The sequence below is a fragment of the Agelaius tricolor genome, unplaced genomic scaffold, assembly GCF_023055355.1.
Source record: "Agelaius tricolor isolate 1412-34295 unplaced genomic scaffold, bAgeTri1.0.p SCAF_3, whole genome shotgun sequence".
Classification (NCBI taxonomy): domain Eukaryota; kingdom Metazoa; phylum Chordata; class Aves; order Passeriformes; family Icteridae; genus Agelaius; species Agelaius tricolor.
In genome coordinates this window covers 66,232,254-66,254,824 of record NW_027269263.1, presented here as the reverse complement: position 1 = coordinate 66,254,824, position 22,571 = coordinate 66,232,254, and the positions used below count along the sequence as shown (strand labels likewise).

The following is a 22,571-nucleotide window of genomic DNA, read 5'->3' as shown; positions in this document are numbered from 1 at the left end:
ATTGCCTTACTTTTATCTTTCCTTTTCTCTAAACTCCATTTTTCAAGGGACTGGCTTGCAATGCATTATATGGGGAGTCACAACTGCCTCCCCAGGATGCTCTGCATTGAGTTGGAGCCCAGCCTCAGTCCAGGTGTCCTGTAGGACCTGCTGTGTCAGTAAATAATATGTTCTGTTCTCAATGTGCAAAGCTGATGGTTGTTGTCTCACAGCTTTGCTTGGTGACCACCTGGCGCTTGGCTAAAATAACAGCTTTAAAAATCTGTGCAAAAATAAGACACAAAAGGTAGAGCTTAAGGCTGAGAACCATGCCAGGATCCTCTGTGGCCTTTGTTTGGGGCAGTTGGAGTCTCCAGAAGGATGGGTGTTCCAGCTGAGGCTCCTGAGCCAGCCTGGTTCTGTGGAAGGGGTCCCTGCCCATGGCAGGGAATTGGTACAAGATGTCTTTAAAGGCCCTTCCCATCAAACCATCCAGTGATTCCATGAACACAGTCTCAGTTTCTGTTCCTTCCTCTGCCACTATTGCTGGAGGTGCTTTCATTCTCCTCACACCGGTACCAGGCTCTTTGGGAGGGAATACAGAATACACCCAGGGCAGGCAGACCTGAGGATGGAAGCCAGCAGCAGTCCGTGCCCTCAAACCACTGACAGCTGTTCTGAGGAGGAAAACCAGGACTTTGGCTGCTCCCTGAACTGATGGGGGATATAATTTCACACTTTTCTGGCTGCTCTCTGCAAACAGTGGCTGCTGCTGCTTCCTCCCATTGTGTCTGGGGTCGAGCTGTCTGAGTGGCTGCTCAGGCTAAGAATAGTGCAGACCCCAGGGTTTTGGCTCTGTATCCTGAATGTTGGCTTCTTTCCTGCCTGGGGCTTGGAAAGAGCCTGGGAAAGGGTGTGTCCTGCAAAATAGGTTGAGATGTGTTATTGAAGACTGTACTGCTGAAAATAACACAGGGGTTGGGCAGGGGAAGAGCTTCTGTTTCCTCCCTGGTACAGTAGCTCTGAGTCCTTTTTGGCACAGGCCAGAAATGAAGTCCTAACCCTCTTGCTAGTGGGATGTGGCCCTGGATGTGGGGTTTGTGGCAGTCAGTTTAGTCCCCTCTTAAAAGCAAGCAGCAGTATCACCAGTTTGGGGCATTTCAGACTTTATTTTTGATGGACCTTTCACAATTTAGGTGTATTAATGCATCTAAAAGTGCTTTTATATCAGGTTCATTTTCAGTATCCATCCCCCCCAGGCCTGCTGCTGAGCTCAGTGGGGTCAGGCTTGGATCCCTGTAAATCAAATCCCAAAAGTTCTGTCTGTTGAGTCAACACCTCCCTCCCAAACCTCAGCTTCAGTCTCCTGTGGTTGGTTGCAGTAAGATTTGTCAGGGAGGTGGTCTGGCTCTCAGCCAAGCATGTCTAACCATATCCCAGGGAGATAAGTTTCCCCCTATAATTTCATGGAAACCTGTGGAAACCCAGAGCACTGGGAATATTTCTGTGTCTGCTCTGGGGTGCCCTGACCCCCAGGGCAGCACTGACTCTGACCCTCATTCATGGAGAAAGTTTCCCAGACTTCAAGATGGACTGGAATCCACAAAAGTGTGAAATAGATTATGGAGAGCAGTGTAGGTGTATCACTTGGTGAGAAATTGAGGTTTTGGGATTTTTAGTATGTTGTGGGTGGAAGCAAGATGGAGGGCACAGGGTGTTATCCTGGGTTTCTGCTTCATGCTTCTTCTTCCTTCTTCAAGGGTTTGGGTGGCGTTTTGTAATTGGGCAGGAGAGTCCCCATTGCAGCTCTTTGGGATCAGTTATTGGGTTAAAAGGGAAAATAATCCAGGTGTCAGCTCTTAATTGGATAGTTTAGCCTTAAAAGCCCTTGTAGCAAGAGATTGTTGGCCATTTTGTGCCTTCTAATGAAAAGCTGCTGAACTCACAGTAGTGAGACTGTTTTACTGATAAGAAATAATAAACACCTGAGCCCCAACATGAACTGCCATCTCAAGTGCCTTCAATCCAGCCCCAGAGAAACCCACAACTGGGACCCCCACAGAAACCTGACTTGGTAGCCTGTTTTGCTGATCAGCAGCTGGTTGATGCTGCAGCTAATTCTGATTAAATTAGGGGTTTTTTTTTCCTGTGCTGGTGCACAAATCTGCAGCAGATGTGCCTGACTGCAGTGTGGGGTCAATGGGGGATGCAGGGAGGATGTTCCAGCAGGGGTGAGGAACAGCACAAGGGCATAGGGCTGTTGTTGCTACTGTCCTTGTCTTAATTATTAGAATCAGAGAATTTGTTCAAAAGCAGAAGTAGGCTGTGGGACACTGACTGTGACAAGCTCTGGTAACTTCACAGCCCTTGTCTTGGTGTAGGGCAGGCAAAGCTGTCTGTCCCCTTTCTATTGCATCAAGAGAACAAACAACATAATGAATATTAACCTCTGTATTATACTGGAAAAAGAGTGAGGGCAGCTGTCATTGTGCTTTTATCTTTTAGCTTTCTGACTATTTCCAGATCTAGATTGAAAGACTCCAACAAATACTGTTTTTTTTCCTTTTAACTTTTCACAGGTTCTCATTCAGTTGTCAGCTTCCACCCAGCCTGGTGGCTCTGAGGGGATTTCAAGCATGTTTGATCCTTATTGTCCTTACCTGAAGAGGAAGGGCTGGGAAGCATTTTATTTCCTGCCCTCCCCTCTCTCTGCTGTGGTCAGGGGATCTCTCAGATTGTCCCTCATCTTCCTTCCCTTCTGTTTCAGCCTCACAGCTTTTTGTCTGCAGCAGCTGGAGCCAGGCAGGGCAGAGCCTGCAGAAGGCAGGCACCATCCCAGTGGTGCTCTGCTTATGTTTAATGGGACAGACCTGGCTCCCCTAGGATCTCAGTTGTTGTCATTATATTGCAAAGGTTTCATATTTTTGTCTCCTTAGTGCAAGAGTTCCACACCTCCTTGATGTTTCTCACAGGCAGCTCCTCCAAGCACTGACTCTTTCTTCTTCTCACAGCAGCCAACTGACTCCAATTCCCCTTCAACCACCCAATCCACTCTTTTATAGCACTCTTCTTCTCATTGCCTACAGCTGTGGCCTGTTAAAAGTCAGGCCTGCTCCTAATCTTTAATAATTAGCCCAGCTGCAACTCCTTAGGGGTAAGATTACTTTCTGTACTACCTTTATTTTCTTATATTCTATCCCCCTACACTCAGTCACAGAATGGTGAGCACAGTTTGGATCCAATGGTGGATCCAGTGCCACCCCTGCCATGGGCAGGGACACCTTCCACCATCCCAGGCTGCTCCAAGCCCCATCCAGCCTGGCCTTGGACACTTCCAGGGATCCAGGGGCAGCCACAGCTGCTCTGGGCACCCTGTGCCAGGGCCTGCCCACCCTCACAGGGAAGAATTTCTTCCCAAGATGTGCAATAACATTGCTTCCTTGCACATGGACACAGCTGAGAAGGGAAGCAGCATTAAAATATTCAGTACTGTGGTTTTGGGACCCAAATTCCTGATGCCTTCTGATCTAGAGCAGCTGCATTCCAGTCTCATTGTCAATCTAATTGAATTTGGGTTCTCTTCCATTTTGTGCAACTCTGTGTGCAGTAAACTGCATTTTTAATTTGTTTCAGGTGTTTTTATGGAGTTTCATTTGGTCATAGGTGCTAGAACTCAAATATCACTTATTTTTTTTTTTGTCCTTGATGTATGCATAACTTCCCTTAAAGTAAATATTAAGGATGGACTGGTCTGTCTGAGCCAGGGTAGCAAACCCCCCTACAGCTGGTGGAAAACTGAGTGATTTGAAACACATTTTGAGAAGAACAGAGGAGATTTTAGCCTTTCTGCAGCTTGATCCAGTTGAGCCTGTGCCTGTGCATGCCATGGCTTGGCTCTCTGCAGCGTTTGGAAGAGGGGAGGGAAGCTTTGCTGTTGCTGCTCATTCTCCAGAGCCCTGCTGTGCTCACTGAGCACAAAGTGCTGCTTCATGGAGGGCTCCATCATCTCCTGGAGTCTTCAGAGATGTGGTGCTGCTCCTGTGGATTTAACATCCCCCCCTAACCCCGGGCCACAGCTACCAAACAACTCTGCTCCCTGTTTAAGCTCTGGTAATCTTGGCTGGATTTCTGGTTTAATTTGGAGCCAGCCTGCTGCAGCTCTGCACAGTAAATGCCCTATTAAGCAGTTAATTATTTCTCTATAATACCAGCTTTTATCTTTAATACAACAGTTTTACTGTCTCTGATAATTACACAGTCTCAGATAACTCTCTTAAATCTAATGAGGCATGACAAGCTGTGTTCAACAAGGCACCACACCATTAACTTCTTACCTCTTACTTGTCATCTTATCACACTGAATTACTGTGTTTCTAGCCTGAGTGGCTGTGGATACATAACATGTCACTTCTCATTAGGAGAATAATGAAAATCACCCCTGGTGCTGCTGTGGTTGGGCTAGTGGTCAGCTGGCTGGCCTGAAGACCCCTCCAAAAGCTTTTTTTGAGCACTGTGCTCTTTGCCCCCATGAGCTGAGGGCTGCTTTAAACAATTCTGGCCCCTTGGTTGGTCCATGGCTCTGATGCTTGTGGGTAGGTGAAATGAAAATTGGCTTTTGAAGGGCACCAGTGATGATGGATCTTGTCTGAGCTGATGGCAGTCATTGCTGCAGGAATACCTCATGGTGGGATTCAGCTGGATGAGGGAAACTGGTGGATTTTTTTCTGGACAGGAGTAGGCCAAGCTGCTGCAGCAGGGTCTGGTGTGACTTGACTGGTGCTTTGTTACTCATCACTGGCAATAATGGGTCAGGTTGTAGCAGTGCTGGTTTTCTGTGGATTTGAGACCGGCACCAAATCCCTGCACGTGCTTGACTAAATCCTGGGATTAGGGGAGATCCCAGGATTGGAGAATGGTTTGGGCTGGAAGGGACCTTACAGACTATCTTGTTCCACCCCCTGCCATGGGCAGGGACACCTCCCTCTGTCCCAGGTTGCTCCAAGCTCTGTCCAACCTGGCCTTGGACACTTCCAGAGGTGGAGCAGCCACAGCTTCTCGGGCACCCCGTTCCAGTGCCTCCTCATCCTCACAGTAAAGAATTTCTCCCCAGGTTCCCACCTAAATATCTCTTCTTCTAGTTGTAAAAAGTTCCTCATTGTCCTTGTCTTTTCATCTGTTGCCCTGTCACCTTGCCAGTAAAAGCAGGACAAAGCTGCACTTGTGAAATGTCAAGGCTCCTGTCAGGGAAGTCCCTGCATCCTTCCATGTTGGATCAGGAAGGCATTTCCCAGGGGAAGGAGCCCAGGCTGCCCTTTGGGGGTATTGTATTTGTGGGGATCCTCGTGGCAGGAAGGAGTGATGAATCTGACTCCATGCTCTCAGAAGGCTCATTTATTATTTTATGTTACTATATTATATTAATGAATGCTATACTAAACTGTACTAAAGAATACAGAAAGGCTAAAAAGATAATAATTAAAACTTGTGATTCTTTCCAGAGTCTCAATACAGCTTGGCACTGATTTGCCAAAGAGTCAAAACAATTCACATGAAACCAATGAAACAATCCAAACACATTCCACATGAGCACAACACAGGAGAAGCAAATGAGATAAGAATTGTTTTCCCTTTTCTCTGAGGCTTCTCAGTTTCCCAGGAGAAGAAATCCTGGCAAAGGGATTTTTCTGAAAATATGACAGTGACCCCTCTGATTGGTTTGCTCCAGGCCAGAGAACAGAATCATGGAATCATTGTGGCTGGAAAAGCCATCCAGGACCATCAGATCTGACCATTAACCCAGCACTGCCAAGCTCACCCCTAACCTGTGTCCCTAAACACAACATCTGTGTCTTCTGGACACTTCCAGGGACAGTGATGCCACCACTGCCCTTGGCTTTGCTCAGCTTTAAACTTTCAAATGCTGAGGGTCCCGTGTCACTGTCATATTTTCTGAAAAATCCTCTTTGCCCAGGGTTCTTCTCCTGGGAAGCGGAGAGGCCTCAGAGAAAAAGGAAAACAATATTATCTCATTTGCTTCTCCTGTGTTGTGCTCCTTTGGAATGTGGTTTGGAGATTGTTTATCCATAGGTGATTGTTTCATTGGTTTCATGTGAATTGTTTTGACTTAATGACCAATCAGGGTCAGGCTGTGTGGGACTCTAGAGAGGGAGTCACAAATTTTCATTATTATCTTTTAGCCTTCTGTAAATATTATTTCTCTATTCTTTACTATGATTATATTATATTATATTATATTATATTATATTATATTATATTATATTATATTATATTATATTATATTATATTATATTATATTATATTATATTATATTAATTTTTATATAATATAAAATATATTGTATTATATATTACATTACATATTATATTTATTATATTAATAAATTAGCCTTTTAAGAACATGGAGTCAGATTCATTCCTTCCTGCCACAAAGAACCCCAGAAAACACCACAGTCCTGCAGGGTTTTTGGGCTGCATTTGCAGTGCAGGTGGGTGCAGGCTGCACCCATGGAGGGTTCATCTGGGTAATGGAACCTCTCTGATTCTCTTTGCAGTAAAACGATTTAAGGAGCCAAAGGCAGAGCGGCGTCCCTGGAGGATATGGTGAGATTTTTCTTTTTAAACTTGAAAATAATGTGTTTATAATATTTTTTTTCTCTTACATTCACAATCTTCTAGCCCCAATGTGAATCCTGCATGACATTTAATTAAATGAAATGTGCTGCTGCTTCCCAAGGAAACCTCCATAAAGTAGCTGGTGTTCCCTAGAAATAAAATTCCCTGCTTGACTCCTTCAGAAAATCTTGGTTTTTCCTGCAGGTTTTATGATACCTCCAAGCAAGCCATAGGTGCCCTCTTCATCCACTTTGCCAATGTTTTTCTGTCTGATCTCACTGAGGAGGACCCTTGCTCTCTGTAAGTACACGAAGCACTTGCCTTCCTATCAGTCAAAGGGAGAATTGTGTTGGGAAGGGTCATGAACAGTGGAAATGGATCCATCTGAAGCACTGCATGGGGATAAACCCTGCTGAGCTTGTTTTTGTGCTCTATGTTGTCTTCTTTGCTGGTCCTGTTTGGGGGATTTCTAAACCAAACTCCAGAAACTAATTTTTTTTAAAATGCTGAAACTAAATTTTTATCTGCAAAGTGTTTGAAGTAAATGTAGACGTCCCACCTTTACTTCACACACTTTGCAGATAAAAATTTAGTTTCAGCATTAACCTCATCTCATTTTGAGAAACTCCTTTAGGCTTCAAAACTCTTCTTAAAACCTTCTGGCCCATCTCCTTTTTTTATATTAAAGTTCTGCACTTTGATATGTTTCTTTAAGCAGACACAAGTTTGGCTGGGGCTGCACATAACCTCTCAAATGATGTATTGTTGTTTTTTTTTAAACAGACAGTGTTTTAAAATAAACCCTCTCATGCTTATGCTGTGCCCTTTGGGTGTGTTGTTTATTTTTCATGTGTGTTTTATTTTATGTTTCCCTGCACTGCCTGACTTGTCATCCTGAAGCAGGCAGCTTAAAACCCTCCAGCCCTGTCCCTGGGCTTTGAGGCTCACACTCTGTGTCCTGCCCAGAATAAACCACCAGAGCTCCATGTCCCTATGGAATGCTCTGGTTTTCCAGCAGCTGGAAACTGTAAAAAGCCAGCCTGAGTTTTTGGATGTAGAAAAACTTAATGTTATGCTTTCAAAGTGGATATCAAAAGCAGATTGTTGTTTGCAATTTCTTGGTTCAGAGGCAGAGTTCTGGAAAAGGAAATGTTCACTGCTGTAGCCTTGTGCTTGGCATTTTCTTCATCCTGTAGAAATCTGGCAGAAAATATTGCAATGATGGAAAACTGCATACAAAAACACGTTAGTCTATGTGATTTTTATGGGTTTTTTTCTGTTTGGAGTTCATTAAAATATCAAGCCCTGGATTGGAGCTTGGACCCTGCAATCCCCAGAAGGTCCCTGCAGGTCTCCTGCCTCTGGGACACTTCAGCATCCAGAGCTGCAGAACTCAAACCCATTGGGCCAAAATCTCCTTGCAGGGATGGGTTCAGCTCCTGGATATGCAGTGGGACCTGAACTTGAGGGTTTTGGGACCTCAGGGCTCTTGCTGCTGAGCCAGGGCCCATCACCTCTCCCAAAACCTCCCTCTCAGTCTGTGTCTCTGCTTTTGGGAGTCTCTTGCAGCTGCTCAGAAAAATGGACTTTGTGCCTCTTTTGCTGCCAGTTTGTTGAGCAGCTGTGGTGCCCCAAAAGCTGCCATTTTCTTGTGTGAAATTCTGGGAACAGTTTGGTTCTGTTTCCTCTGAAACTTGAGATTTCTTTTTTTTTTTTTTTTTTAATTAGAAAAAAATATGCTGCAAGTGGAAAGTCTCCATTTTGCTGGGGGTAACTTTTAAGAAGTATTTATTGCTATATGAATAAATGAGCAGTGACAGAGAGTTGGTGGAGCCTGCCCCTTCTCTTCTGAACAAGCTTTTAAACTAAGAAATTGCTGGTAAGGCTTAGGAAAATGCAATAAAAGAGAAAGGAAGTGAGTTTGGATTGTTAAGCAGGCTTATTTAAGACATTGGGGTTTTTAAATTCATTTCCATTATGAAATTAAAGATTTTGAATAATACTTAAGAATATAGAAGCTGAAACTTGAATTTTCCTCTGCTCTTAGCTACCTTATTAATTTCATCCTGGATGCCACGCTGGGGATGCTGCTGATCTGGCTGGGTGTGAAAGTTGTCTCCTGGATTGTTCAGCACAAGAAATACACATACCTGGTCTTTGGGGAGTATGGTAGGTGTCACCTGCTCTGCCCACAGGGGCTTGGTGTGCTCCCACCTGGGAATGGGGACCAAAAATGGCAGGAGCTGCAGCCTGGGGCTGGAATGGGAGCAGCTGTTCTCCCTTCTTCAGGGAGCTCCTGAGGGTGAGTTAAATGCTGGAACCACCACTGGAATGCAGCAGGGTGGTGAGGAAGAGCTGAACGTTTCCTTGGGTGTAGAATATACCCCAGGACATCTGTGTGGTAAATTAGGATGTGTAAGGTTGTTTTTTTGGGGTTCTTCTGTGGGTTTTTACCATATTCATTCAGAATATGGAGTTGTTCTTGCATTTGCCTTGAGCTGTGGTGGGGATCAGCCAGGCACAGCATGACCCCAAAAGTTGAGTTTTGAAGTGTTGCCTCTTTCTCTTTAAATTCCTGCCTTGAGATGAGAAAATGTTCCCAAAAAGCTGCTCTCAGCCAGCCCCACTAGAGGGTAGCAGTTCCCTTCCAAAAGAGCAGAGCCAGCTTGCTGGAGAAGCTGTAGGAAAGGGAAAATTTAATGCTTTGCCTATTTTACATTACATCTGATGTACAGATGAATTCAGTACTATTTCAGAAAACACATCTTATTCATAAAAATTGCAGTCTTGCCATTAAGATGTTAATCTTGAAGTCTGTTCTGAAGTTAGTCTGTTTTTTTTTTTGTGTGTGTTTTTAGTAGCTGGTCTGGCATCTGAGCTGGTGAAACTTGGACCCAGGTGGGATCAGTTTGGAGACCCCAGTGCCCTGTGGATTTCCTCAGGCTGTGCAGATGGGTCATGGCAGAGGTGAAGGGAACCTGGCTTTGTGAGGCAGCAAAAGCAGCTGCACACTGGGAATGAGATGATGTGGGCAGGGCTGGCCCTCCTCAAACCTGAGAGGGGCTTTCAAGGTTGATCTCCAGAGCAGTTTCAGCATCCTGACAGCAGGCATGGGATGGGGGCAATTCCTTCTGTATTTTCCCTTTTAGCTCCTCCTTTATAATAGATCCCTAAACATAGATAAGACAGCAGAATCCAGATATTCTTAGTTCAGGAGCTGGAGTTTTTCCCCTTTGGAGCAACAAGGACTGGAAGCCCAACCACCTCAGACACAGCTTCAGCTTCGTGTGCCACGTCTGCAGTTGAGCAGAAGCAAAAACCATGAAAAGTCTCTTGGCAGAGCAGGGATGAACTTCTGTTGAGCTGTAGCTGGCCCCTCATTAGGGCTGGCTTAGACCACAGAAACAGCTCAGTCCTTTGAGAAAATCTTGCTTTCATTAGTGAAAAACAAGTTTGCGTGTTGCTTGAATTTGGTTCTTGGATTGGGGGTTAAGTATCTCGTCCATCAAGTACAGTTTTTGGTGCAGGTCTCTGGCCAGAGTGACCCCAGTGGAAAATACAGGTGGGGAGCCAAGTGACACATCCAAGGCAATCCTGTGGCAGGGCTGGGGAAGGAAAACACTCCTGCCCTCATCTCTGGTGTTAAGTAACTTCCCAAACAGTTGGGAAGACGCTTGTAAACTTTGTACAGTTTGATGCAGGCTCCAGGAACATGATTCATTTTCTGGGCTAATTGCTGTAGCAGACTTCTGCTCCTCAGGAGAATTGAGGGAAGCAACATAAGTCCTGCAGAGGAGAAAGCCAGGAGAGCACAAAACCCATGTTGCAAACAGCAGTCAGTGCCATTGCTGCAGCCATCAGAACAGCAGGGTTGTGGTTTTGTCCAGTGGAGCCAGTACCCATCTTCCTGCATCAACCTGGAGGGGAAAAAAAATAAATCTGCCACAGCTGTGTCCTTCCAGCAGCCCTGCAGCTGATGCAAAGCACTGCAGTTGTCCTTTGGTGGGGGCTGCAGCAGTTCCTGCTGCTCTCTGGTTGCTTCTCCTGCCTCCACAGCCCTGGCTGGCTCCCCCTGCAAGAGCTGCAGTAATGGGGGAATACAGTAAAGTAAAGGGGAGGGAAAGCACCTAAATCTGTGCTGCTATTTTAAGCATCCAGCTGTCCAGAGTTGTTTAGAAAAATCAATTATTTCCATATTTCCAAAAATCCAGGAACAGGCATTCTGAGCTCAGCCTCTCTTGTGCCTGAGCTCATGGCCACATTGCAGCCAGGAATGACCTGTTTTACAGCTAGTGAGGAATCAAAGGCTCCTGTTTCCTCATGGTCCTCCATCTTTTGCCCAAAAGCTCCTGATTGCTCTCTGAACTTGCCTCTAAGCACAGGAAACTGCATTTTGGAAAGTTCTGTACCTTCCCAGGATGCCTCAGGATCAAAGATTGGGAAGTGTGTTCTTGGCACAGGAGGGCTTTGGGGAATGAGGGTTGCCTCACACCTACTCAGAGCTAACAAACTCCTACCCCTGGAGGTGCTGAAGGCCAGGTTGGATGGGACCCTGAGAAACTCCCATGGCAGGGGGTTTGGAACTAGGTGATATTTTTAATGTCCGTTCCAAGCCAAAGCATTCTGTGATGATTCTGTGAAATTCCACCAGTGCACCATTGCTGTAGCAGGTCATAGGAGCTGTCCCTGTAGGGAACCATCACAGGGAGGAGAACAAGGCAGAGTTTAAGCTTCAAAAAATGTGGGAGATGGATGCCCAAGTTCTTGGAGGTGCTGTTGGGCTGGGACAGACTGAGCAGGGGATGTGCTGGCTCCAGTCAGGGTGTGCAGATCCAGCCTGACTGAACTTTGTGCCTCATCACTCCAGACTGCTCCAGCTCTCTTCTCCCTCCCCATGGCAATGAGCAGCTCCCTAGAGAACACCTTTGTATGGCTGCAATGCCAATTTTAATTGTCCTCAGTAATTCTCCAGCATTACTTTAGAAATACCCCACTATTTCTTTTAAGTAAGCAAACGTGATGAATTTGCATTGAGAGAGAGATTTCCTGCAGTGTGCAAGTCAATTTTTCTAGAGGAGCATTAAGAAATGAGGGGGAGGAAAAGTGTTCTCAGTGGAAAATGTCCCTCTGGATGCCCATCTGGATGTTGACTTGTGGCTGTGGTCACTGGCTAGCTAAGCCTGATGCTTTGTTCAGTGTCTGGAAATGGAAAAGTATCTTGCTTGGAGGCCTTCAAAGTCTGTTTAGTGGCCTGTTGAACTCTGCTGGTCAAATTTAGTTCTAGGAGAATGTGCTCTGTGCCAGCTGCTGAGTTTAACTGAGGACCTGTGTAGGCTGCTTCTGGCCCCGCGGTGATGCTGTACAAAATTTCCATCACAAATATTCCCACGTCCTGGAGCAGCCAAGGGAGCTGGCTGCTAATGCCTGAGGAAATACTGCTGGAAATAGCTCTAACCTGAGGGGCTGGCCTGTCCTCAGCCTGTTGGGCTTTGCCATCCCTGGGGCCAGGGGGGAAAAGCAATGAGAGGGCTGAGGGTCCTGCTCAGGGACTGAGTGTGTGCTTGGGTCCCTTGCTGTGATCAGGGGTTTGAGGAGAGGCAAGTGTTTGACAGCAGTGGAAGTTGTAATGGGTGACAAGGTGGGGGCAGAAAAAGTCAATAAAAACTTCTTAGGAGATATTCAAATGGTACCTCCAAAACCAAGGGCTCCAATTATCAGTGCCAAGTACAAAGGGTAGTGTCACAGACATCTTTCATGAAAAATCCTTTCCTTAGGAGTTTTCCTCCTGAGAAGCTGAGAGGCCTCAGGAACAAAATGTAAACAATGATTATCTGCTGTGGAATGCAACAGGTGCATCTGGGATTGGTCTCATGTGGTTGTTTCTAATTAATGGCCAATCACAGTCAGCTGGCTCAGACTCTCTGTCCGAGCTACAAACCTTTGTTAGCATTCCTTTCTATTCTTAGCTTAGCTAGTCTTCTGATGAAATCCTTTCTTCTATTCTTTTAGTATAGTTTTAATATAATATATATCATAAAATAATAAATCAGCCTTCTGAAACATGGAGTCAGATCCTCATCTCTTCCCCAATTCAAGAACCCCTGTGAACACCATCACAGGGTAGGAAATAGCAGTAAACTCTGAATTGTATGAAATGTTCACTTGGAAGGCAAACCCAGGTTCTTAGGGATGGGAATGTGATGCATCAGAGCAGCCACATGGGTCCAGTGGCCACCCCAGACCCTCTCTGGCATTTTCTGCACCTGAGCTAAACCATTCTGCACCTGACTGAACCAGAGAATGGTGTGGGTTGGTGTCAGAGCCCAGGAAATTCCTCTGGCTGCCCTGGAGGGCTTGAGCCCCAGCCCAGGGGGCTCAGAGACCTTGGCACAGAGCCCAAGACCCCTGTGCCTTTGATTTAGCCCTTGGAAAAAAACAATTACCAACCTTAATATGAAGAATTACAAGCCACAAAAGTTTAAGTAGAATGATAGTGAATTTATCACAGGGTGAAAAATAGATTTTTTAGAGTTTTTAGCATAGAAGTTCAAGGAGCAAGATAGAAGAATCCAAGCGTGTCCAGCCTTTCTCCTCCTTCTTCTGGGCCTCCATCTTCTGCTCTGAATTTGGCTGACAGCAACACTGCTCCCTGCAGTTTGAATATCCACAGGGACCAAAGATGCAGAGCATTGGTGTGACACTGCACGCTGGGGACAGACTCCAGCTGTGCACTCGCTTCTCTCTGCTTCAGCAATGGGACAGGGGAGCTGGGAATGCCCCATCCCTGGAAGTGTCCAAGGCCAGGCTGGATGGGTTTTGAACAACCTGGTCTAGTGGGAGGTGTCCCTTCCAACCTCTTTGGACTCTTGCTGGTCAGAATGACCCCAAGATGTGTTAGAAAGTCTCTTTTCCCAGCCCAGCAGTCCAAGAAGGAGTCAGAATTCTTCAGTTCTCAGTCTCAAGGTTATTGTTTCTTATCTATAAAATTCTTTCTCTTGTCCAGCCGAGGTCCGCTCAGCAGGACAGACAGAGGCACTCTGCCTGCCCCCAGGGCAGTGTTATCTTTTTACACTAAAAACTACCTGTACAATATTTACAATAACTTCCCAATACCTATCACCTATGTTAGACAGTGAGTTTCTACTCTAAACCAATCCAAAAGTGCCAACATCACAGCAGAAGATGGAGGCCAAGAAGAAGAAGGAGAAAGGCTGGACATGCCCAGATTTCTCAATCTTGCCCCCTGAACCCCCATTCTAAAAACCCCAAAAATCTATTTTTCACCCTGTGATAAATTCACTATCATTCTACTTAAACTTCTGTGGCTTGTAATTCTTCATATAAAGGTTGGTAATTGTTTTTTCCAAGGGCTAAATCAAAGGCACAGGGGTCTTGGGCTCTGTGCCAAGGTCTCTGAGCCCCCTGGGCAGGGGCTCAAGTCCTCCAGGGCAGCCAGAGGAATTTCCTGGGCTCTGACACCAACCCACACCATTCTCTGGTTCAGTCATTTTAGTTCAGGTGCAGAAAACACCAGAGAGGGACTGGGGTGTCCATTGGACCCATCTGGCTGTTCTGATTCATCACATTCCCATCCCTAAAAACCTGGTTTTGCCCTCCAGTTGAGCATTTCATAGAATTCAGAATTTACTGCTATTTCCTACCCTTTGTACTTGGCACTGAGAGTTGGATCCATTAGCTTTGGAAGTACCATTTGTGTGTCTCTTAAGAAGTTTTTATTGACTTTCTCTACCCCCACCTTGTCACCCAGTACAACTTCCACTGCTTTCAGACACTTGCCTCCACTTGAACCCTCCACTTTGGCTGTGATTGAGCTTTTTTCCTACCTGCTCTCTGCCCACCAGTCCCCAGAAGGGTGCAAATAAAGCTGTCTGGCAGTAACACGTGGGCTGTGCTGACAGCTTGGTGCATTAGGCAGCCTGGATTAAAACTAATCCTGTTGTGTGCTAACAGCTCCAACACCTCAGGCACTGCTGCTCCGCTCCCCAGCACCACTGGGGTTTGAGACACATTTCTGTGAGGCTGCCACGGGCTCCAGGGGTTCTTGGGCTGCTCCAAGGAAGTTCTGCTGGTGGTGGGGAGCGCTAGGAATGCTGCTGGAGGAGAGCAGTCAGAATTCAGTGGGTGTATCCCAGCAGGATGTTAATGTCTGTGAGGATGGGGGATGGCTGCAGGGAGGTTTTGGCAGAGGCTGTTCTCTGAGCTGGAGGGAGAGGTTTGTGATAGACTCCATGTGTAGAGCTGAGATGTCCTGGGTCACCTCCCAGCTAGACCCAGGGACAAGAACCTGGAAAGGCTCAGAGGGAGTGTGATACATACAATCAACCAGCAGGTGTGATGTGGAGGCTGCAAAGGTCGGTCAGACCAATTCCCCACCCTGCTGCTCTCAGTTTCCCTTTCCTTGTAGGAAAGAGGAGGACATCTGTTTTATTCTAATTTTTTTAGCCTCCAAGTAGCAGATTACTTTTTGTTGGTTGGCAGCACAGTGTGGCTGAAAGTCTTGTGGGCTCTCCTGAAGATTTATGTATAGAAACCCTTCCTGTAAGAAGAATCCTTTCCCACCCACAGATCAGAGCAGCTCTTGATCCACCAAAGACATCAGGCTGGATCAGGGATGCCTCTGACTAGCTTTCTGTAGGAAAGCAGCTCTTACATGAGCTCAGCTCCAGACTTCCAGCCTTTCCCTGTTGTCATTATGGTGCAAGAGTTCTATTATCATTACATTGCAAGGGTTCCATATTGCTAGTTTCATACCTCCTTGATGTTTCTTGTAGGCAGCTCCTCCAGGCACTGACTCTTCCTTGGCCTCACAGCAGCCAACTGACTCCAGTTCTCTTAACCACCCAATCCACTCTTTTATAACACTCTTCTTCTTATTGGCTACTGCTGTGGCCTGTTAAAATTAAGCCTGTTCCTAATCTTTAATAATTAACCCAGCTGCAACTCTTTAGGGGGTAAGATTACTTTCTATACCACCTTTATTTACTTATATTCTACCCCCCTACATTTCCCTACTGTGGAAGGAGATGGGGCAAATCTGTCATATGGGCTTGGCTAGGGACCACACCAAGGGCTTCCCTGATGAGGTGCCAGAAAATGTTGGTTTGAGCATTCCTGGTGTTGGTCAGAGTTGGGTGAATTCGTGGGGGCAGGTGGTGGATCAGTGGATGATGGGGTGGATCAGTGCTCCTTGGATGTCTCCACAGCTGCTGGGGTGAGAAGCAGAACAGCTGCATTCACTGGGGAAGTGGAAATGAGCTGCCCTTAAGGGGAGCTCTAAGCCACATTTGTCTCTAAGTCACCTTTGCAGCCTTTAAGGCCACGCTGCTGCTTTGTTTTCACCTTTGTCTTGAATCATTTTGGTACAGAGCAGCCTCCTGTCCTTGGGAGGTCAGGATGCAGTAAAAAATAACAATAAATAAATAATAACAGTAAAAAAAAAATCTCCCTGCTGGGTGTGGAAGTCCTGAATACCCAGGCAAGTCCATGCCTAGGGTGGGTTAAGAAGCAGGTTGTCTTTCCTAGGGTCTGTGTGTTCAGTGGTTCTTGGGCTGCTCCAAGGAAGTTTTGCTGGTGGTGGGGAGCACTAGGAATGCTGCTGGAGGAGAGCAGTCAGAATTCAGTGGGTGCATCTTTTGGAGTTGGGAAAAATGCCAATCACGTGTTTTTAAAATTTTAAAAGTTTAATAGTAATAAAGTGGTCATTAAAATAGTAATACAATTAGAGTAATAACAATTTGGACTAATTGAATTAGGACAATATGAGACAATAGAAACAAAGAGTTATGGATGTCCGGGTACCTTTTTCTGGGCAGCATGAGCCTGAAAAAAGGTTAACAGAGGGTTAACCTTTAAAAGCAATTGCCTGTTGCATATTCATACACCTCATCCATGATAAATTCGATGCATAAATTCCATTCAAACACAGGATTCTGTCTGGGCAGTGTCACCTTCTTCCTCCAAATTCTAACAGCGCCTTTGAGGTGGGAAGAAGTTCATTTCTTCTGATAAGAGGGCAATAAATTCTTTTTCTCTGAAAGATTCAGGGGTCCTGTGGCTGCTCACATCTCACTGTGAGTCCTTTCTTTAAAAAAAGTATCCTACATAGCATAGTTTCTATTTTAACATTTTGTTATAACCCAAAACTATATTTAACACACTACTTAAGAGAATTAATATAGCATCACTTTCTAACACAACACATATAATGTTCATTTTAATATTTGCAAAAAGCCAATCATAAAATACATGCATTTTTCACAGGAGTGAAGGAGAATATTAATTTCTCCTTTCTCTTCTTTGGCCTGGTGAGCCAAAACCTGCCCTGAGCTGTGCACAGAGTGCAGAGCACAGAGCCATGGTTGTGGTGGGGAATGGCAGTGACCTGTCCCTGCAGGGGGGCAGGTGTTTGGGAGAGATCTCAGTCCTGCTGCTGCTCTTTGGGCCAGCTGAGCTGACAGGGAGGTGCTGTCACAGAGAGCCAACTCACAAGGGGTGCTGTGGCTTCAGTCCTGTCCCTCCACGGGGGACACGGCACAGCTGACAACACACAGCAGAAGGCAAAGAGTTCAAATGCAGGAAGGATACAACAGATGTGTTTGTTTTCCTCTTTTGTTTGTACTCAGAGCTCTGATGGGTGCTGATAACGTGGGGCTTCCTGGGAGAATTGGTTTGTTTTGGGGTATGGGGCAAAAAGCTTCGCTAGACCCAACGTGTGTGCCAAAGGCGGCCAGGCACCCTAATCTAATGGGAGAGGCTTTTAGGAGGCTCAGAGCCCCTCTGACACCAGCCTGTGCTGCCAGCTGCTCCAACACTGCTCCCATCTCCTCCCAGACCACCCATTAAGCTGTTGCCTGCCAGAGAGCAGAGATTCCTCTCTCCAAAATCTCCACAGGCTCTGCTGGGTGTGCTTCCACATAACCTTCCTGACTCCCTCTTCCTGCCTTCCCTCCGTGCAGTTCCTGCTGGTTTGGCTCTCCCTGCTTGCTCTCCTCACCCCTGCACCCTCAGCTTCCCTCCTTCCCTCTCCTCTTCTTTGCTTCCTTCTCATGGCTTGAGCAATTAAGAATTTGGGGCATGAGGGGACCCTACCTTGGACACTACCAGGATGCCTCTGCTTTGTAGCTGTAGCTTTGCAGCAAGGCAGGTGTTTAGGTATGTTGCTAACAAATGGCAGAACAAGGACAAATATACCTAAAAACGCATGTTGCACTTCCTGGGAAGCTGATCCCCACAGAGCTGGGGCTGGTTGGGCACCAGCTCTTGCCAAATCCCAGCATGTGCTGCTGGTTTTTGTGGCCAGAGATTTTTCACTGGTGTGGATAAATGTGCCCCTGCAGACTGCTGGTGTTGTTTTCCCCTGCCACATCTTGACAGAATTGTGCTGAAAAGTGGGGAAAAGTGGTCAAAAGTCTCTCAGCCTGCTGCCATCTGACCACACCAAGTGTTGGCATCTGTCAGTGCCAACTGCACAGGCTCCCTTGCACTGATGGAATCCCAAATTCCGGGCAGATTGTGCTGGGAACAAGTGCTGCCAGGGGTTATCTTTGAGGAAATGCTGCAGCTTTCCTGAGCCAGATAGAGTAGCTCAGTTTTGCAGAGCTGAGATATTCTGGTGAGCCAGGGGAGGTGATAACCAGCTGGCAGGGTGCTCACAGAGGGCTGAAGCAAGCACATGAAATAGATACAGAACCATTATTGTTGTTAGCAGTACAAATATGCTTTTCCTTATTTCTTGGTGAGTGCCCCGTTGGAAACATTCATATTTAATTAGCATTGATTCTTTTTGAGTGAATTGCTTTAAAAGCTGGGGCGATGGAGCCCCTGTCTCTTGCTCAGACAGGATCACATAACCAGCCCTTCACTTCATCAGGACAATGAAATAACTCTGTTCAGGCCTGACAAGTTATGCTGCTTATAGTGAAAATGGTGACTTGACATTTTCAAACTGTTTCTGGTAACTGTGTGAGTAAGGATTGGCAGGGAGCACATTGCAGATTATATTTTTAATGATGTGTTTGCATTTATTTTATAGAAGAGTGTGGAGGTACTGACTGGTCCTTATAGAGAAGAGGGTCAGTATCAAGCACGAGGCAACTTTTCTGTCTCCTCCTGTCCTCTGTCCCAGATTTAATATTCTGTTTTTCCAGGTGACCCTCCACAAGCTGCTGCCTGGATTGGCCAGTGTATCCTCTATTTGCTGATAATGGTTTTTGAGAAGACTGTGATTAGCCTTGTCCTGCTTATCCCTGGTTGGACAAAGGTAAGCAGTGTTCTTCTAGCTGTAGCTGTTGTGGTTTCTTTTTGCTTTGCCTGATTCATGGTTCCCATTATTGAAAGCCTTTAATTCTCACACTTATTGACATCACTCTGTAATCATTAGATATTACTTAAATTTTGGGAAACATGACTTTTATAATTGTTTGGCTTCTGGTGCATTCTCTTGCTGGTCAAAAGCTAATGGAATAAGATGATGTTTTAATTTTCTTCCCCATTCTTGGAAGGCTAAAATGGGCTGGGCTGGCAGCTGAGTTCCTTCAGTTCTGCCAGAGGATTTCTATGTTATTCTGTCAAGTCAGTTCATGTAGGTGTTTTGTGATTCTGTGCTTAAACTGGGGGATTAGAGATTAATTTGAGAAGTGCTACATGTGTGTTGTCTTTTCCTGCTCAGCTGCTTCTGTATGCCAGCAGTGTTAATTGTGTTGATCAGAAGTTTATCTTTAAAACAATAAAAATAATAATAACCTGTGGGGCTTTTAGCCACTTACCTCACTTACCTGTTGGCAGGTAGGTGTGATGGGTGTAAAAACCTAATTCTGAGAGCTTGGAGTCCTCTTCCAGCAGGCTCTGAGGTGCCAGGCACTGTGTGTAACTTGACTGAGGAGTTATCTCCAGCAATCTGGGAGCATTTATCTCTTCAAGGGTTGTCCTTCAAACCCAGTAGCCCACAGTGCTCACACTTGGATGTGAACTTCTCCAGCAGCACCAGTGCAGATCCAGAGAAGCTGCTGGACTCCTCTCCATGATTACTGCCCATGGCTGGTGTCCTTGTTCTGCAGATGAGCTCCAGGGAGCCAAGGGAAGTCCCACCAGTTGTTGTCATGGATAGTCACACTGAGAGTCTTGTTTCTGTACAAAATCATGTGTTTGGCAGCTGGGCTAAGGGAATATCCTGTGTCATCTTTCAAGAGCTGGGTTGAAGCACAGGCTGCAGAGCTCTGGCTGCTCATGTAAGACAAGCAGGTTTCATCAAAGATCTTGTAACAGAGCTGTTCAAATAATGCTTAAAGTGTTCTAAATAATGTTAAAGTGTTCTAAATGTTTTCTCCTCTGCAGCTTCAGCAGATCCTGCTGGGTTACATCCCAAACCCTCAGCTGGAGCTCGTCCTGGTGATGTTTGTTGTGCCTTTCATAGTCAATGTAAGTGGTGCCCCTGCAAGTGCTGGGTGGGTGGTTTGGAGATTTCAGTGCACCCTCATGGGAGGGCACAGGGACTGGCTGGGGGCAGCCTCAAAGTGCTGGGACAGGGTGGAGGGGTGTGCAAAGAAATCTGTCAGTCACAAATCTGTCACTGCCACAGCCTCTGGTTCCAATTTCTGTCCCTTTCTCTGAGCTGCTGTGGGGCTGACTCTTCACTTCTTGGAATAAAGCTGGGTCTCCTTAGGTGAGAGCTCATCTCAACAGCATGGGGATGCCCAAAACACTTTAATGTCCTATAGGATGGCTTGTGAGCTTGCAGTTCAGTCATTTGGCTGGATGTCAGATTGTATTACAGCAAGACAAGGTGCTCAAGGGTACCCAGAACTGTTGTTCTTCTCAAAACTCGTTTGACAGAACCTCTTGAAAGCTCAGCTCAACTTTCCTGGTTCCCCTGATTCTGGGTAATCCCTGAGCTGCTGCCCAGTTCCTGCTAAGGTGGGAAGTGGGAACAAGGTGGTAACACTCAGATGCTCCCTGGGCAAGAAGGGAGTTGAGCTTTGAGCTTTCAGCTCATCCCAGGCACATTTCAATGGATGCAGCACTGGCAAAGCTGGATTGATCTGCCTCTCTCCACCATCCCAAGCTGCATTTCCACATTGGAAAGAAAATTCTGGTCCTCAGAGAGCTGACCAGGGACTGGTTCAGGCAGATGAGCTTTGGATGGAGCTTGGCTCAGGGGTTATGTTCTGGTGGAAACTCAGCCTATTGTGATTTTATTTAATCTGGAAACAATAGGGCTTGTGTAAGAAGGGGCTTAAGGAATTGGACTCATCCAATCCCCATGGACACAATTGATGCAGGGCTGGTTTGGATGTGAGGTTGATCAAGGCTGGATGTCTGGAGAACCCAAGAGGAGAAGAAACACCTGTGAATGATTGAATGTGCATTTTGGCCTCTGCAATCTGTTGATGTTGATGTTCTTTCCCCCCAAGGCCATTATGTTCTGGGTTGTGGACAGCTTGATCATGAGGAAATACAAGCAGAAGGATGCCCTAGACATCAATGGATCCACAGAAACCCCTCGGGCCAGGAGGACTGAGGAATCTCAGGTAAGACCAGGGATGCAAACTTGGGTTTCAGACCAAGATGCAGAACTGTGGGATGGTCTGTGTGTTTTACCACAGCCCTGTGACAGGACATCACATTGCCTGGACCTGGGGTGGTTCTTCATGGATGTGGGTGATCAGCCTGCAAAGTCAAACTCACTCTAACCATGAGCAAAGCTCAGGAAATGTTGCTGAAATACTGCCCTGGGTGATGACAATGTCCTGGGGGGATGAGCTGCCTCCTGCACTGATCTGTGTGTGCAGGCTATAAATGTCCCTCTGAGCTTTGCTATATTTAATTGTACTTAATTTTGGCTGGTTAGAGCTTACTTTCCTCTCTGTAATTATTAGCATCCCTTTTAGAGGACAAGGCTTAGCTGGGAATCCTATTTTTGTCAGCATTTGGTATTTTTTCAACCAGATTATTGTCCCTTAGCTGGAGGAGGCTGTGTTTTGTGTAGTCTGAGCCTGACAGTTGAAAGTTATGGTGGGGGAGGAAATGCTGCAGTTCCAGCAGACTTTGAGATGACTTTGTTCTTCTTAATCATGTGGGGTTTGTTGGGTAGGTGGTGTCTACTTCCCACTGACCTTTGGGCAGAGTCCACACTCTTGGTCCCTGGGAGGAATTCCTTTCTTTCTCCTGGCACCCAGGCCTGGTTCCAGTGTGTTCTGTGCACAGCTGCTGATATCCTGCAGCCCACTGCTGAGACTCACCAAGATAAGATAATTTCTGGCAATCCCAGCCCGGTTCCTGGAGGAGCTCCTGCTGAGGAATTTGGGATGAACAGAAATAGCTCTTGCTCTCTGAGAGTCCTTTCATAAGGAGTAACTCAGCTCTTGTGCTGATGGATGGGATGGCCCATCACTGGTGACACTGCAGCACCCACAGAGGTGGAGATGCTTTAACAGGGGGTGTTTGGGTCCCAGGGGTGCAGTGTCAGAGGGGCAGGGATGCCTGGCTCTGGCAGGGAGGGCAGGCAGATGGGAGCAGCTGTTGGGACAAGAGGGTCCCTGCTGCTGGCCCTGCCTCTGGATGAACAGCTCTGGGGAGGTCCCTGCTGGCCAAGCCCTGCCCTGCTCCCTGGATGTGCTTCTGGAGGCCCCAGCTCTGTCAGAATTACAGCAGCTCAGGAGCAGAGCTGAGGAGGTGACCTCTCTGTTTGGGACCAGGACCTCCTTCACAGCTTCTGGAACCAGACCTGGCAGCATCCAGGCTCACAGAGGGTGCTGGGCCATGGATGTGTCACAGATGGTGTCACAGGAACTGCTGCACCATGGAGGTGGAGCTGCACCTGTGCCTTGCTCCAAACACTGCAAGTCTCTGGAAGCTCTCTGGGACAGCATGAGGGGCTGTGAGGATCAATCCTGAACATATTTTCCCTTGTGAGCGAGGGAAGTGTTGTGATGTCCTCTTCAG

General features: G+C 46.5%; 1 protein-coding gene across 1 annotated transcript in view; it reads left to right on the top strand.

Annotated features, from left to right (window-relative positions):
• LOC139587611 (store-operated calcium entry regulator STIMATE-like) overlaps positions 1-22,571 on the top strand; it is a 36,470-nt gene that overhangs the window by 7,965 nt on the left and 5,934 nt on the right. The window contains exons 2-7 of the mRNA XM_071422009.1: positions 6,551-6,599; positions 6,816-6,911; positions 8,659-8,780; positions 18,779-18,891; positions 19,965-20,048; positions 21,041-21,157. Coding sequence (XP_071278110.1) covers positions 6,551-6,599; positions 6,816-6,911; positions 8,659-8,780; positions 18,779-18,891; positions 19,965-20,048; positions 21,041-21,157 — 581 coding nt within the window. The remainder of the gene's footprint in view (positions 1-6,550; positions 6,600-6,815; positions 6,912-8,658; positions 8,781-18,778; positions 18,892-19,964; positions 20,049-21,040; positions 21,158-22,571) is intronic.